The 16277-nt window shown below is 49.8% G+C and overlaps 1 protein-coding gene and 1 long non-coding RNA gene across 2 annotated transcripts in view; one reads left to right on the forward strand and one right to left on the reverse strand.

Annotated features, from left to right (window-relative positions):
• CLSTN3 (calsyntenin 3) overlaps positions 1 to 15767 on the forward strand; it is a 41190-nt gene extending 25423 nt beyond the window's left edge. Inside the window, exons 7-18 of the mRNA XM_081893918.1 lie at positions 27 to 296; positions 1510 to 1622; positions 1720 to 1882; positions 2713 to 2769; positions 4352 to 4509; positions 4708 to 4856; positions 6370 to 6596; positions 9151 to 9321; positions 11315 to 11460; positions 11577 to 11712; positions 13281 to 13498; positions 14696 to 15767. Of these exons, the coding sequence (XP_081750044.1) occupies positions 27 to 296; positions 1510 to 1622; positions 1720 to 1882; positions 2713 to 2769; positions 4352 to 4509; positions 4708 to 4856; positions 6370 to 6596; positions 9151 to 9321; positions 11315 to 11460; positions 11577 to 11712; positions 13281 to 13498; positions 14696 to 14869 (1982 nt within the window). The 3' untranslated portion in view covers positions 14870 to 15767. The remainder of the gene's footprint in view (positions 1 to 26; positions 297 to 1509; positions 1623 to 1719; positions 1883 to 2712; positions 2770 to 4351; positions 4510 to 4707; positions 4857 to 6369; positions 6597 to 9150; positions 9322 to 11314; positions 11461 to 11576; positions 11713 to 13280; positions 13499 to 14695) is intronic.
• LOC309360446 overlaps positions 1 to 16277 on the reverse strand; it is a 359212-nt gene that overhangs the window by 313632 nt on the left and 29303 nt on the right. The window lies entirely within an intron of this gene.

Genomic DNA, 16277 nt, shown 5'->3' on the forward strand with positions numbered 1-16277 from the left:
TTATTTTCCTCTCTTGCCCTCGACAGGTGCTGCCACAGGTGAGGTAGACCTGCTCCCTGTTCCTGGACCCATGGCCAACTGGACGGCACGGCTCTCAGTCCATTACAGCCAGGACAGCAGCCTCATCTATTGGTTCAATGGCAGCCAGGCAACCCAGGTGCCCATGGGGAGTGGGACCGGCGCCCTTGAAGGCCTGAGCGACCATTTCACCTTGTCCCTGTGGATGAAACACGGCGTGACACCAAGCAAGGGCAAGAGGGAGGAAGAGACCGTGATCTGCAGCACCATGCAAAGTGGTAAGAGCCATTTCCTTCCCATAGCAAATATCGGAATAGGTGGGGAGGGAGCATCTACCGTATTTTTCGCTCTATAGGATGCCCCGGACCATAGGAGGGGGAGAACAGGAAAAAACACATTCTCCCCCTCTCTGCTCAGCGCCCCTTCAGCAAAGCGGCAGGAGAAACGGAGCCCCTTCCATTTCTCCTCCCACTTCGCTGAAGGGGCGCTGCGCAGAGTGGGAAAACTGTGCAGTGCCTCTCCAGCGAAGCAAAGCCTGGAGAGCAAGAGGGATCGGTGTGCACTGACCTCTCTCACTCTCCAGGCTTCAGACGGCCATCCGCAAGCCTTTGGAGGGCAGCGGGAACTCCTGCTGCACTCCGAAGGCTTGCGGATAGCTGCCGAAGCCTCCGGAGCGCAGCGGGAGTTCCCGTTGCACTCCGGGGGCTTTGGGCGGCTTCAGCAAAAGCAACGCGAAGCCTCCGGAGCGCGGGGGGAGCTCTCCCTCTGCGCTTCGGAGGCTTCACGTTGCTATCTCTGAAGCCAAGGAGCCTGCATTCGCTCCATAAGACGCACACACATTTCCCCTTAATTTTTGAAGGGGGAAAAGTGTGTCTTATAGAGCAAAAAATACGGTATAAGGCTGCAGTACTCTTGCCCTGTACTGCGGGGAGCCTTTTTGGTATTGTTATTTTTGTTTTATTAAAAAAAATATTTTTTTAAATGGTATACTGGAATTGTGCTGCAGTGGAATAGCACAGTTAACTATTAACAATAGGGTTTTTTTAATAAACAACAACAACAACAACAACCCGTAAAGTAAGGTATACCTTTGCCTATTTTTATTGGAGCACCCTGAAAGATGCAAATTGTCCTCTGCCTAGACTCCTTGTTTGCTGAAAAGCAAACTTCCAGCAAGTTTTCTTTCTTAAGAATATGTGAGACAGAGGTGGAGCTGAGGAATACTTCTAGAGACCCAGGGGAAAGGACAAGTGCAGGTCAACACGTTTTATTAAAAAAAAGAAAACTGCAACAACACCCTGAAGAAATCTAACCCCTGAGGGCCAGATCAGGACAAAACAGGGGCAGAGGTTTTTTTTGCCAAGGACGGGTATCAGAACTGTCCCCAGTAACCAGGGCAGTTGGAGCATCTGAGAGAGCAGAATGACCATAGGTGAATCAGGACAGACTGGCCATAACTGCTGTATCTGATGCCTCTTTCCCTATCTGCAGAGGACGGATACTCCCATTATTCCCTCGGTGTGCATGGCTGCCGCATAGCTTTCCTCTACTGGCCCCTGCTGGAGAGCGCAAGGCCTGTCAAGTTCCTCTGGAAACTGGAGCAGGTGAGAAAACGACCGCCATCTTAGTTGTTCTTCTCCAAACACACAGACAGACAGACACTGACGCTGTATGTCCTGATCTCTCCTTTTCTTCCCGCAGGTCTGCGATGACGAGTGGCACCACTATGCCCTGAACCTTGAGTTCCCCACCGTGACGCTTTACGTAGACGGCGTCTCCTATGACCCTGCGCTGATCCACGACAACGGCCTCATCCATCCCCCACGGCGTGAATCTTCCCTCATGATCGGAGCCTGCTGGGCCGGTGAGCACTTCCGAGTGACTGGAAAATAGGCAGAGGAAGTGGAGACTCAGTATTCTCGGGTTACTCAGAGAGGGATGCAAATTTTGAAAAATGTTGAAGTTTAAAATGGTTCCGGGGGGTGGGGAGCAGTCCACCCAGCTCCTTTGAGGAAAACCTAAAATAATGTGCCGTACTGACTTAGGCTACAATGCTAAACTCCCAATGAAATGGCCTTCAAGTTTCCAGAAAGCGAGCTTGGAAACATTGGAAAGGCTTCATGGTTCCCTTTCCCAAATCTGCAGTGCCACCCCCTTCCTTTGATTGCAACAAGTCTCATATCCTATTCCCCGAACTACAGATGGCACCTCTGAGGTGTGACAATTTGGTTGCCTCATTCGCAGGGCCGCCTTTAGCATATGTACCACTGGGGTGCAAAGATCCACCCAGCGCCCCCAAATTAACTTTTTTAGAGGGGAAATAGCTCACCTGTAACTCTCGGGAATATTTGATGCTATGGGGGGGGGATTTTGGCTCCATTGCTTTTCACTGCCACCGATCGAGAGGGACCAGTATACAGTGGGTATACATTTGGCGCCCCTCAGAATTCAGCGCCCGGGTGCCCCACACCCCTTGCACCCCTGGGTAAAGACGGCCCTGCTCATTTGCCCATGCAGGGCCAGCCCTGTCATTAGGCAAAGTGAGGCAGCAGCCTCAGGCAGGTGCTTTTGGATGTCATGAAAGGGCAGCAAAGAATTCATTTGCTTATTCACTTTTACTGGTAGAGAGAGTTCGAAGAAGCTCTCAAAGGGTGACTCTTGTTCGACATTTTGAATTTCACTTCTGTTTTGCAGAGGAAAGAAACAAAGAAAAGGCCAAAGTGAATGAGAACGCCACGGATCTGGGGCAAGGTAGTTGACTTTCTCTGTCACCACGCATGGCTCTCCCCTCTCTTCATGCATGCCATTCCCTGTACATGGCCATTTCCGTTTCCCTCACCCCTCTGGGAAGGAAGTCTTGGCACCTGGGTGACTTTGCCAATGTAGCTTCTTCTGGGCAAGATGGTGTTTTAATCTCTGTGGTTTGTGAGAGGGCCTGAAGGTGGAACAAAGCTGGTCTGTGAGAGGCTTTTTCTTTCCTTTCCCTAATTTTTATTATTTTTAACAAATACAGTTCAAACAAACCAAACAATCACAGATAGGTAGCCGTGTTGGTCTGCCATAGTCAAAACAAAAAAAAATCCTTCCAGTAGCACCTTAAAGACCAACTAAGTCAGTTCTTGGTATGAGCTTTCGTGTGCATGCACACTTCTTCAGATACACTGAAACAGAAGTTTCCAGACCCTTCTATATAGTGAGAAGGTGGGGAGGGGTATTACTCAGAAGGGTGGTGGGAATGGGTGATTGGCAGATAGCTAACAATCGTAACTGATAAGTTGCATCAATGTGGTTAACATTTTTTGGAGCAGAGGTCCAGCTCCAAGGGCCTTCTGGTGGGTCCCTCACTGTGAGAAGTGAAGCTACAGGGAACCAGGCAGAGGGCCTTCTCGGTAGTAGCGTCCGTCCTGTGGAACGCTCTCGCATCAGATGTCAAGGAAATAAACAACTATCTGACTTTTAGAAGACATCTGTTTAGGGAAGTTTTTAATCTTTGGTGTTTTTTCGTATTTTTAATATTCTGTTGTGAGCCGCCCAGAGTGGCTGGGGAAACCCAGCCAGGTGGGTGGGGTATATATGTATGTAAAGGTAAAGGTACCCCTGACCATTAGGTCCAGTCGTGACCGACTCTGGGGTTGCGCCGCTCATCTCGCTCTATGGGCCGAGGGAGCTGGCGTTTGTCTGCAGACAGCTTCCGGGTCATGTGGCCAGCATGACCAAGCCACTTCTGGCGAACCAGACCAGCGCACAGAAATGCTGCTTACCTTCCCGCCAGAGTGGTACCTATTTATCTACTTGCACTTTGACGTGCTTTCGAACTGCTAGGTTGGCAGGAGCAGGGACCGAGCAACGGGAGCTCACCCCGTCACGGGGATTTGAACCGCCAACCTTCTGATCAGCAAGTCCTAGGCTCTGTGGTTTAAGCCACAGCGCCACCCGCGTCCCTATGTATGTATGTCTAAATAAAGTTGATGATCATGATGTTGTGTGTGGAAAGAGTGTTACCTTTCGAGAATCCCACTTTTTTGCCTTTCGCCACCACATTGCCTCAAATGGTCTTCGGGGCAATTTTTCCTCCTCACGAACTCTCTGAAACCACAAAGAGGAAACAAGGTCTGTCCCCTTTCCTCGCCACCCCCAGCTCCTGGGCTGCGGTCTCCCTCTTTCTCAGCTGGCTGCGTATCCAAGACTCCCCACTCTCCTTCCTCCTTCTTTTGCTTCTCCTCCCACCTGCATCTTCCACCTCCTTCTCCTCCTCCTCTGTGGTCTGTGTTCTCTTCTCCCCCTTTCTCTCCATCTGTCTCTCACACCATCCCTCCTCCTGTATCCCCCCTAGGAGACCCTCTGCTGATTCACCACTACTTCCACGGTTACCTGGCTGGCTTCACTGCGCGCCCCGGCAGTCTGGAGAGCCGGGAGGTGATAGAGTGTCTCTATGCCTGTCGCGAAGGGCTAGACTACAGCGACTTTGACAGCCTTGGCAAAGGGATGAAGGTACACCCGGAAGCGCCCACCCCCCTTGCCCTCTGGTGGCATGACCTCCCTTCCTTCCCTCTGCTAGCACCTTGGCCTGGCTTCCTGCCTGCTCCTGCCTCCTGCAGAATCTCCTTGTGTTCTCCTGCGTCCGTGTGTCTCGGCCCACCAGCCCGAGCCCTTGCCTCAAAGCCCCTTGGCTTCCTCCTTCCCCTGCAGGTTCACGTCAACCCCTCCCAGTCTCTCCTCACCTTGGAGGGTGACGATGTGGAAACCTTCAACCACGCCATCCAGCACGTCGCCTACATGAACTCGCTGCGCTTCGCTACGCCAGGAGTCCGACCCCTCAAGCTCACCACGACTGTCAAGTGAGTGTCAAAGCTTCGGCGGCATCGTAACCTGCATCCTTCTGGTCTTTAGCAAGCAGAGCCTTACTTTTTTAGTTGATCTGCTGCTTAGATTATTACAGCTTTACTTCTTTGTTCAGTTTCACCATTGTATATACAGTGGTACTTTGGTTCTCGAACGGCTTAGTTGTTGAACAAATTGGCTCCCAAAGGTCGCAAACCCGGAAATAAGTGTTTCGCTTTGCAAACTTTTTTTTGGAAGCTGAACATCCGACACGGCTTCCACTAGAGTGCAGGAAGCTCCTGCAGCCAATCGGAAGCCACGCCTTGGTTTTTGAATAGTTTTGGGAGTTGAACAGACTCCCGGAATGGATTAAGCTGAAGAACCAAGGTACAGGGGCAGATTTAGGTTTGATGAGGCCCTAAGCTACTGAAGGTAATGGGGCTCTTTATATGTCCAGCTGCCCTCTGTCAACAACACATTGTTGCTGTTTTTTGTATTGAATATATGCTATATGGTAATTTATGGACCTAATAGGTATCTAAAGCCATTTGCACATAACAAATAGGAGCCTACACAACACAAAACATTGTTGCTGTATTTAGGTTTTATTTCCTTTTTATTTTATATTTTGGAACTGTACATCCAGGTTTCTTTTCCTTTAATTTTTTTGGGGGGCCCCAAGAGAGTGGGGCCCTAAGCTAGAGCTTGTTTAGCTTATACATAAATCTGGTACTGCCACGGTACCATGGTATGTGGGACTTTACAGAATCCAACAGAAGCTTAGCCTGAGGGTGTGTGTGCATGATACCTTTAATGCACAAAATCTGAAGCACATCACTTCACTTAAATAACTCCAGGCCCTGTAGCTTAGCCCGCACTTTCAGCTCACGGCACGGCATTAGTATTGGATTAGAGATGCAAAAGAGACTTCAGGTGGCGACAGGGTGCGCAAGCTTTGAAGTTCCACATACCCAGCAGAAGCCATGTGGCTCCATTAAGAGTCTCATCTTGCCTGTTTGGTGTGTGTTGTTCCCCTTGCTGCTGCTTTTGCTTTCAACAACTCTGGATTGATAGTTCGAGTACTTATAAGAATCCTGCTTTGCTCTGCAGAAAGAAAGCAGGGAGGAATGGCACTTACTGGTTCATGTGAGCATGCTTTGTGGAAATGGGTAGCTGAGATTTAATTCCCCTGAAAGATAATGGTGGGATTTCCACAATAGGCTTGGATAGCTAGCAACATAATCAGAGAGTCTACCACCAAGGAGAGCTAGCTAGCCCCTTGTTCTCAGGCTGCTTTTATTTTCTGCACTTGTGTTTCTTACTCTTTATTTTACAAGTGTTTAATGGAATTGCTTTAAATACAAGCTGCCCAGGACACTGATTACATGGAAGGATAGGCTATCCATTTTTTAAAAAATAAAAATGTGTTCTTAGAAACAAAGGGGTCCCTTGGTGCTGAGGACCAAAAGGGAATCCTGCCTCCTTTCAGACTGGGATCAAGGGGTGTTGCTTTCTCCTGTCTTCCCTTAGATGCTTCAGCGAGGAATCGTGCGTCTCCATCCCGGATGTGGAGGGCTACGTGGTTGTGCTTCAGCCTGATGCTCCTCAGATCTTACTGAGCGGCAGTTCTCACTTTGCCCGGCCTGTCTCCGACTTCGAAGGTCCAGAGGGAGTCCCTCTCTTTCCTGACCTCCAGATTTCTTGCTCCATTTCACATCAGGTAGAGCCCAAGAAGGATGAGAGCTGGCACGGCACAGGTGAGCTGAGCGCTTCGGTAGAGATGCTGTAGCAGCTCAGGGCTGTTTGTGTGTGTTTGTGTGACAACCAAGGCAACAGAAGCAGAAAAAGCAAGCAGTTTTGCTAGAAGCAGGAAGTGTCACATTTTACCAATCTGATCCTGGAAGGATATGGACTTCCCAGCCCTAGTAATATGAACAAAACCCTCTTGAGACCATTTAACATATTCTTTTTTCCATTTATAATAATTATACTTCTCCAGAGAAAAAGCAGAGACATCACCTTGCCAACAAAGGTCCGTATAGTTCAAGCTCTGGTTTTCCCAGTAGTGATGTATGGAAGTGAGAGCTGGACCATAAAGAAGGCTGATGGCCGAAGAATGGATGCTTTTGAATTATGGTGCTGGAGGAGACTCTTGAGAGTCCCATGGACTGCAAGAAGATCCAACCTCTCCATTCTGAAGGAAATCAGCCCTGAGTGCTCACTGGAAGGACAGATCCTGAAGCTGACGCTCCAAGACTTTGGCCACCTCATGAGAAGAGAAGACTCCCTGGAAAAGACCCTGGTGTTGGGAAACATGGAGGGCACAAGGAGAAGGGGACAACAGAGGACGAGATGGTGGGACAGTGTTCTCGAAGCTACCAGCATGAGGGAGGCAGTGGAAGACAGGAGTGCCTGGCGTGCTCTGGTCCAGGGGGTCAGGAAGAGTCGGACACAACTAAACGACTAAACAACAACATACTTCTCCAGCGTCTGAAATGCGAAACACTGTATAGAAAGAACACACAGTCATATAGCATAATTGTCATGTTGGTTCCTGGAAACTATAGTTTGTGGAGGCTGCTCGGAGATCCTTAAACTCATTCACAGAACTACAGTTCCCAATGTTCCCTGGATTGAGGAAATGGGGATTGCTATGGCATGGAAAGCCAGAAACAAAAAGAGGAAGCTGAGAAGGGGTGGGGAAGGGATGGCTAACCAGCATAGAATGAAAAGGGAGGAAAGATGAGGGGCAGGAGCAGTTAGGATCTTTGGAAAAGAGGTGAGACGAAGACTGAGTGCGAGCGTATTCCAAAAGTAGTAAGGACAAAGACAGAGGCAATTATTTCGGAGCGCTCCTCCTGTCTTTCATCCATACATATTTGTTCTTCTCCAGGGTTAAGCCCTGAAATAGTGATTCTGCAAATGTGAAGTAGAACCAGGCTGATTGGCGGCCCTCTGTGATGTCACCGAACAGCCCTCCTCCTTTCCTGGGAGTTGTTTGGCACATATCTTTTAAAAATGTCCTTTTATATATGTGAGCCTATGCAAAGCTTTTAAACTTGGGAAGCCCACCTGAAGCATGGGCCGAGGGACTAGACCAGCAGCTGAGCAAGACCAGCTGTACGGTTCCCTATTGTACATGTCTGCCATTTCATTTCTGAATCCAGGCTCCCGGTGGCAGAGAGACATGCTGTGATGATAACTCTTTTTGCTTTACATCTGCCTTTCCCCCCAAGGAGCGGAGAGAGAAATGGAGCTGGGAACAAGAGAATAGGAAGGAATCAAAACTTCATCAGCTGCTTTAATGAGGTTGGGAGGTGTGTAAGGAGATGGAAGAGAAGAGAGAGAGGTAGATGGCAAAGATTGTGAAGAGGTTTAAAATTAGGAAGTAAAATCAAGGGCAAATAGGGCAGGGAAGCCACTGAGGACAGTGAGGGAGCAAGAAACTCGAATGGAGATTAAGCCAGACCGGCGGGGGGGGGGGGAGGAAATCAGTTTTGTATTTTTTAATTGCTTAGGTCAATTTGTTTTTATATCTCATTTCATCAGTATTTTTAATTCATATTTTATGCAAACAGCTTAGAGGTTTTGTTGATTAAGTGGTACAGAAATGCAATGCAATGCAATAAATAAAATTTAAATAAAATAAAATATGCAGGCCGTCTCTCTGTTCCCCTTTCTATACTGAATGGGTGTAAGCTGTTTGTTTTCAAGAAAGGTTAGAGAAGCAGAAAGGTACAATAAGAAGCAGAAAGCCAGGCAGGAGAATGATCCCCTTTTTGTTTCTAGAGAGTGAAAGAAAGTTATCCTATTCCCCCCAGTGGCGTAGCGTGGGGGTGCAGGGGGGCCGGCCGCACTGGGCGCAACATCTGGGGGTTAGGGTTAGGGGGCGCAAATCCACGGGTTAGGGAGCGCAAATCCACGGGTTTGGGGGTGCAAATTACTTGCCTTGCCCCGGGTGCTGACAACCCATGCTATGCCACTGATTCTCCCTGTTTCTCACTGATTTCTTATCAGGATGGTAACTAGTGATGAGGGTGCAGAGAAAGGGGTGTGGTGTGAGGGGGCCCCAGAGGCCATCTTCCTTGCCCCCCCTCCCGAAACCTATCAGCACCTCTAACCACTGTATGTGCTCACCTCTACAATATAAGTTTCCTGGCCAAACCTATATTTTGATGCAAACCGCTTAGTAGAGCGGCTTAAATGCATCTCTGGAGGCTCCTTGGGAGGAAGGGTAGAGTGTGGATGCAACAAATAAATGCAGTTCCCTCCCTTCTCTCATAAGTCTTCCCTGCCTTCTCTCCCTTGCAGTGGCAGATACGCGGATGTCGGACGAGATTGTTCACAATCTGGATGGTTGCGAGATATCCCTGGTCGGAGAGGACCTGGACCCTGAGAGGGAGTACCTGGTCTTAGATGGAGCCTCCCTGCAGCAGCGAGGCCTGGAGCTCATCAACACCTCTGCCTACCTCAGCGTCACAGGTGTGCATCTTTTCTGGCCTCAACCTTCTCCATCACAACACAGTCTGGACATGCTGAAGGGTTCCTGGGATGATAAAGCCCTGGTTACCCAACCGATAGCTTTCATATATCCCATACGCTGGGATGGTTCAGACGGTAGAGCATGGAATTCTTAATCTCAGGATGAGGGGTTTGAGACCCATGTTGCACTGGATGACCCTCATGGTCACTTCCAGCTCTACAGATCTATGATTCTGTTATTCATGTCCTCACTGGTAAGGTAAAGGGGCCCCTGACCATTAGGTCCAGTCGTGGCCGACTCTGGGGTTGCGGCACTCATCTCACTTTATTGGCCAAGGGAGCCGGCATACAGCTTCCGGGTCATGTGGCCAGCATGACTAAGCCACTTCTGGCGAACCAGAGCAGCGCACGGAAACGCCGTTTACCTTCCCGCCGGAGCAGTACCTATTTATCTACTTTCACTTTGATGTGCTTTCAAACTGCTAGGTTGGCAGGAGTGGGGACCGAACAATGGGAGCTCACCCTGTCGCGGGGATTCAAACCACCGACCTTCTGATTGGCAAATCCTAGGCTCTGTGGTTTAACCCACAGCACCACCCGCGTCCCTTCCAAACTACTGGTAGTGGTTTGTTAAAGCCAGATCTGCCCCAATCATCTATAACAGTGCTTCCCAAACTTGGGTCTCCAGCTGTTTTCCGGACTACAATCCCCATCATCCCTGACCAGTGATCTTGCTAGCTGCGGATGATGGGACTTGTAGTCCAAAAACTGCCGGAGACCCAAGTTTGGGAAACACTGATCTACGAAGAGGGTAGGTGGGTGGGCGTGAGTTGGATTTCAATGACAAATGAGTTGTGCAGTGGCACATGTACACAGACCCCTCCTCCCACCTTCCCTGTATCTCTCTATCCAGGTATTTCTGTCTCTTATCTAAGCACCAGTACTGAAAGTGAGTTTGGTTACCGGGGGGGGGGGGGCGGGGGAGCAAGAAAAGCAGACTTCAGGGAAGTAAACTGCAACAGGGGTTGGGAGAGGGTTTAAACATGGAATTTATTTACCTCATGATTATATATATATTTTAAAAAACTTCAAAGCGGCTTTTGAAAGGAATCAAGCAATAAAATTATTAGTAAAAAAAACCAACCCACTAAAATTTAATAGTATGAAATAAAACCAGCAGGAAACTAGAAACACACCCGCATTCTAGGTATCTGGGTAGGCTAGAAGCCTGATAGGCTCTGTCTTATTGACAACTGTGTGTGAACTGGATGATTTGAAGTGAAGAAGCAGAGAGGGTAATGCTTAATCCTTCCCCACCCATTATCTCCCCCACTTCCCTGCTATGGCTTCATTCCTGACCCTGAATTCGAGATGCTTATTTATGAGATAAAGATGTATTTATGAGGTAAACTGTGCAATGGGGAAAGGTGGAATGAAGGAGCAGTAACTTGCAAGGCTTGCAGTAACTTGCTGCGGGTTAAACCACAGAGCCTAGGACTTGCTGATCAGAAGGTCGGCAGTTCGAATCCCCGTGACGGGGTGAGCTCCCATTGCTCGGTCCCTGCTCCTGCCAACCTAGCAGTTCGAAAGCACGTCAAAGTGCAAGTAGATAAATAGGTACCACTCCGGCGGGAAGGCAAACGGCATTTCTGTGCGCTGCACTGGTTCACCAGAAGCGACTTAGTCATGCTGGCCACATGACCCGGAAGCTGTACGCTGGCTCCCTCGGCCAATAAAGCGAGATGAGCGCCGCAACCCTAGAGTCGGCCACGACTGGACCTAATGGTCAGGGGTCCCTTTTCCTTACCTAACTTGCAAGGGAGAATTTAAGCACTTATATGCACTTTCAGCCACCTCTGTTTTGCAGTGATAAAGCAGGGTTTTGCATGGGAAGTTTAGTTTATATTGCAAAGCCTGAGCTCAGCCAGCTTGGAAGCTTTAACCCTCCCCTCCCACCCCTGACCTCCGCCTGGGTATCTTTCCCCTTTTCTAGGCGTGGAAAGCATTGCTGTCTATGAGGAGATCCTTCGCCAAGTCTCCTATTGCATCCATCACGGCGCCGCCCTTTATGAGAGGAAATTCCGCCTTTCTTGCACCGAGATGAACGGCCGTTACTCCAGCAACGAGTTCACCGTTGAGGTAAGCGCACCGCAAGGGAGGGCGTGGAATTCAAAACGTCTGCGAATCGGGCTGAGGCTGAGGTGGCTGTCAGCAGCCCGGAACCAAGAATCCCGAATGCGGGTTTCTCGTTGCAGGTCAACGTCCTTCATAACATGAACAGAGCTGCTCACCCGAACCACATTATGAGCGCCCAGCAGTTTATGCACCGGGGACACCATCTGCCTCCAGAACTCTCTGGCCACAGCCTGGCTAACCCCCACCGCAACTCCAGTACGTACTGATTGACACGCTACTGTGAAGTGGCAGATTGACTGAGAAAAGGGGGTGAGATAGGGTGGCACGCTCAATTTCGGGGTCAAAGTTGATGAGGTCTGTGACTGGATACACCAACGTATTTTACTTTAGTCCAGGTGTCAGGCTTCAGAGAATCCTATCCCTCCACGGCGGGATGCCAAGAAGCAGATAAACAAAGAAGAGTTCTTACCAAGTACCGTATTTTTTGCTCTTATGGAGCGAATGCAGGCTGTGCAGCTATCCCAGAAGCAAGAAGAGCAAGAGGGATTGCTGCTTTCACTGCGCAGCGATCTCTCTTGCTGTTCTGGCTTCTGAGATTCAGAATATTTTTTTTCTTGTTTTCCTCCTCCAAAAACTAGGTGCGTCTTGTGTCTGGTGCATCTTATAGAGCAAAAAGTACAGTAGTTTACAGTGGTACCTCAGGTTACATATGCTCCAGGTTACAGTCACCGCTAACTCAGCAATATTACCCCTGGTTAAGAACTTTGCTTCAGGATGAGAAGAGAAATCGTGTGGTGGCGGTGCAGCAGCAGCGGGAGGCCCCATTAACTGAAGTGGTGCTTCAGGTTAAGAACAGTTTCAGGTTAAGAACAGACCTCCGGAACGAATTAAGTTCTTAACCCGAGGTACCACTGTACCTTGTTACTTCTCCCTTTGACTTGGGACAGCCAGATAAACGTTTTTTCAAGCAATAAGGCTTTAACCTCAGTGCTGTCATTGGCACACTACCCAGGGCAGGGACTCCCAATATTCAAGATGCTATTTTTACCTGTAAAGCCCTTAACGGCTTGTGTTCCTTTTCCTTTGCAGCTGATCTGTTTTAAATACGCTTGAGCTTTCAGGAAAGGGCAGGACACCAATGTATATTAAGCAGTACATGAAAGGAGAAACTGGAGATCATTGGAATACCAGCTGAAAAGAGCCAAGGCAAAGGCTTGGGGTGATACTAGGAATCTGTGGCAGGATATCTGTACTCTTGATGAGCGAAACAGAAGAACTGCCTTACTGTATACAGATATAATGTCTCTGAACCTGGAAGCTCCATTTAGCTCCCATGGGTGCTAGACCTGTTCTCCATAGAATCCTCTTACTCCTTTTCGACAGGCCTCTAACCCACCGGCCATCTCCACATCTTGGGAGCGGCAGGTTCTAGGGAGGGTGTCCCGTTGAAGTGTGGCGTATGCAGCTTCTGCAACGAAAAGCCTGCCCTCCGGAACCACATCCTAGCTTCCTGAGCCAGTGTGGTGTAGTGGTTAAGAGCGGCAGTCTCGTAATCTGGGGAACCGGGTTCGCGTCTCCGCTCCTCCACATGCAGCTGCTGGGTGACCTTGGGCCGGTCACACTTCTCTGAAGTCTCTCAGCCCCACTCACCTCACAGAGTGTTTGTTGTGGGGGAGGAAGGGAAAGGAGAATGTTAGCCGCTTTGAGACTCCTTAAAGAGAGTGAAAGGCGGGATATCAAATCCAAACTCCTCTTCTTCTTCTTCTCCGTGGGCAGCCACGAAACAAACTGGCTTTATCCTCCCCCTTTCTCTTTCCCCGCAGTGGTCCCCAGCGCTGCCACCATCATCATTGTGGTCTGCGTGGGCTTCCTGGCTCTCATGGTGATCCTGGGTGTCCTACGCATCCACTCCTTGCACAGGAGAGGGGGCGAGCGCGAGGGCACAGGCGAGTCCGCGGGGAGCCACGGAGGTGCCCAGGCCAAGGAGAGCGAGATGTTCTGGGATGACTCTGCTCTCACCATCATCGTCAACCCCATGGAGGTGAGTGGAGGGAGGGAAGATTGGGGAGGGAGCAGGGAAGGAAAGAGACTCCACTTCTGACACCAGTGTTGCAAGCAACACCAATCAGTGTCGAGCCGTGCATGAGATTCCAGGGGTCTGTGCTCCTCTGGAGAATTGAAGACGTGGCAGAGACGGTTGTAGCTTTAAGAAATATGATTTATTCATACATTTACACCTGAATCTAGATGGAGAGGAAGTGCATAGTGTGGGTGTGCCAGTGGTGCCGTGGCCCTGGATGCACAACTTTTGAGGGGGCACAAACCAGGTGCATCCATGCAGATGACCCCAGAGAAGCCCAGTCCAGTGCTCCTCTTCACTAGCCAAGGGCCACGTTGGCCAGCCAGGCTCCCCCCTTGCAGTGGGGAGGGCTGGGCTGGACCCCCCCCCATGCCCAGCACGTCTGTCTTTCCCAGGCGGCAACAACCAACACTGCACCGTTGGGTGTGAGTCCAGATCTTACACCACAGTCACCTCAAGCGGGTCTTGTTCCCCACAGCACTGGAGTCCAAGGTGGGGTGAAATTAGGCTTTATTTCACTTCGGTCAAAGACCCAGTTTGGCACCCCCTTCACACACATTTGTGTACACACACACATAGGCTGGGAGTATCAGGGGCGCCCCTCTGAAGGCTTCAACTGGAGCAAAAAACCCTGGCTAGCTTCCCCGTAGCTACGGTCATATCCAAGGCATCTCTCAGCCTGCCTTCAGCCAGCCAGCCAAAATCGTTCTAGCCTTTCCCCTGGGTATTCCAAGCCATTTGCTCAATTGTCACCTCCTCCTTCTCTTTAGGGACGCAGGTGGCACTGTGGTCTAAACCACTGAGCCTCTTGGGCTTGCCGATCAGGTCGGCGGTTTGAATCCCCACGATGGGGTGAGCTCCCGTTGCTCAGTCCCAGTTCCTGCCAACCTAGCAGTTCGAAAGCACGCCAGTGCAAGTAGATAAATAGGTACCACTGCGGTGGGAAGGTAAATGGCGTTTCCGTGCATTCTGGTTTCCGTCACTGTATTTCATTGCACCAGAAGCGGTTTAGTCATGCTGGCACAGGACCCGGAAGCCTTCTGTGGACAAATGCCAGCTCCCTCGGCCTGAAAGCAAGATGAGCGCCACATCCCATAGTCACCTTTGGCTGGACTTAACCGTCCAGGGGTCCTTTACCTTTTTACCTTCTCTTTCTAGTCATACCAGAGCTGCCAGGAGAGGGCAGCAGAGGCTTCTGGGTCGACCGTCAGAGAAGTAGCTGAAGAGGAGGAAGAGGAAAGCAGTGACTCTGAATCACCGGACAGCCCAGGCAGCGACGTGGCCGATGACCAGCGCATTGTGGGCAAGCACGATGCCCCTTGCCGCTTCTAGAGGCATGCGATGGATGGGGGAGAGGAACGCCAGCGAGAGAGGGAGGTCCTGCTTATGTTTAGTCACCGGGGGGGGCGCGTTATGTGTTTGGCCTCCCCCCTTTCCTCTTCCCGCCCCCCGCCCTGCATTCTCCAGACCTCTTGCATTTACACAGCGGAGGCTGACCCCCAAGACATGAGATTTTGGCACATGAGGCAGGGAATCCAATTGGCACCTTCCCTTCCCACGAATTAACACAGAGCACAATCCACCGGGAAGTTCTCCTGCGCAAGTGTCTTTAAAATGGAACAGAAGCTGTGCAAGAGCATCACGGTGGATTCATGGTGCCTCGTGCCTCAGATTGCCCCCCCCCCCATAAAATCTGGCTCTCGATATGTCCGCTTGACCTTGCCCCAGCATAGGCGCACTGTTCTGTCTGCTGCCCTTCGATAGCAGCGTCCAAGGGGAGGAGCCTGTCTTTGACCAGGACCTTGGCTCCTCCCACCTCTCCAGGCTCCTCCCACCTCTCCAGCCGCTTGTTTCAGCTCAAGTGGGGCAGAGCCCCCTAACTCTGGTCTCCGGCAGAGGACCCCCTTCGCTCCAGAGAAGGGTAAACTGGAATGGCATGATAAAAAAGGGAGAGGACCGGGAATTGGGGCGGCGGCAGCAAGCCCAGGGGTACGGCAAGACACCCCAAGATACTATATATATATATATTGTATATTTTTTCAATGTCGTTGTTTGAGGTTCATTCTTGTTTTCTTGTTTGATGCAAAGAAACAAACAAACAGAAAAGACCTGCAGCTTGTGTCGCTTTGTAAAATTGTCAATAATATTCCAATAACGAGTGAAGGAGATACATGGTGTGAAGAAGAAAAATGGAGCAGATTTTAAAATAAAAAAGGATTTAAAAATGTAAGGTCTGGAATAATGGACGTTCTTCCTTCAGTGAGATAGCTTTCTTCTTTTAATAACTTCTCCACCCCTTGTAGTAATTACAAGAATAGAAAAGGGATAAAAGCTGAGGGTCTTCCAATATCTCATTAGTAAGAAAAGGATTTGGTTGCCCCAATGGTTGCTTCCTGCAATAATAATAATAATAATAATAATAATAATAATAATAATAATAATAATAATAATTTATTATTTGTACCCCGCCCATCTGGCTGGGCCTCCCGAGCCACTCTGGGCGGCTTCCATAAAAGCCAAAAATACAGTAAAATATCACACGTTAAAAACTTCCCTGAACAGGGCTGCCTTAAGATGTCTTCTGAATGTCAGGTAGTTGTTTATCGCTTTGACATCTGCTGGAAGGGTGTTCCACAGGGCAGGCGCCACTACCGAGAAGGCCCTCTGCCTGGTTTCCTGTAGCTTTGCTTCTCGCAATGAGGGAACCGCCAGAAGGCCCTCGGCGCTGGACCTCAGCGTC

The sequence above is a fragment of the Podarcis melisellensis genome, assembly GCF_964234715.1.
Source record: "Podarcis melisellensis genome assembly, chromosome: 17".
Taxonomy (NCBI): Eukaryota; Metazoa; Chordata; class Lepidosauria; order Squamata; family Lacertidae; genus Podarcis; species Podarcis melisellensis.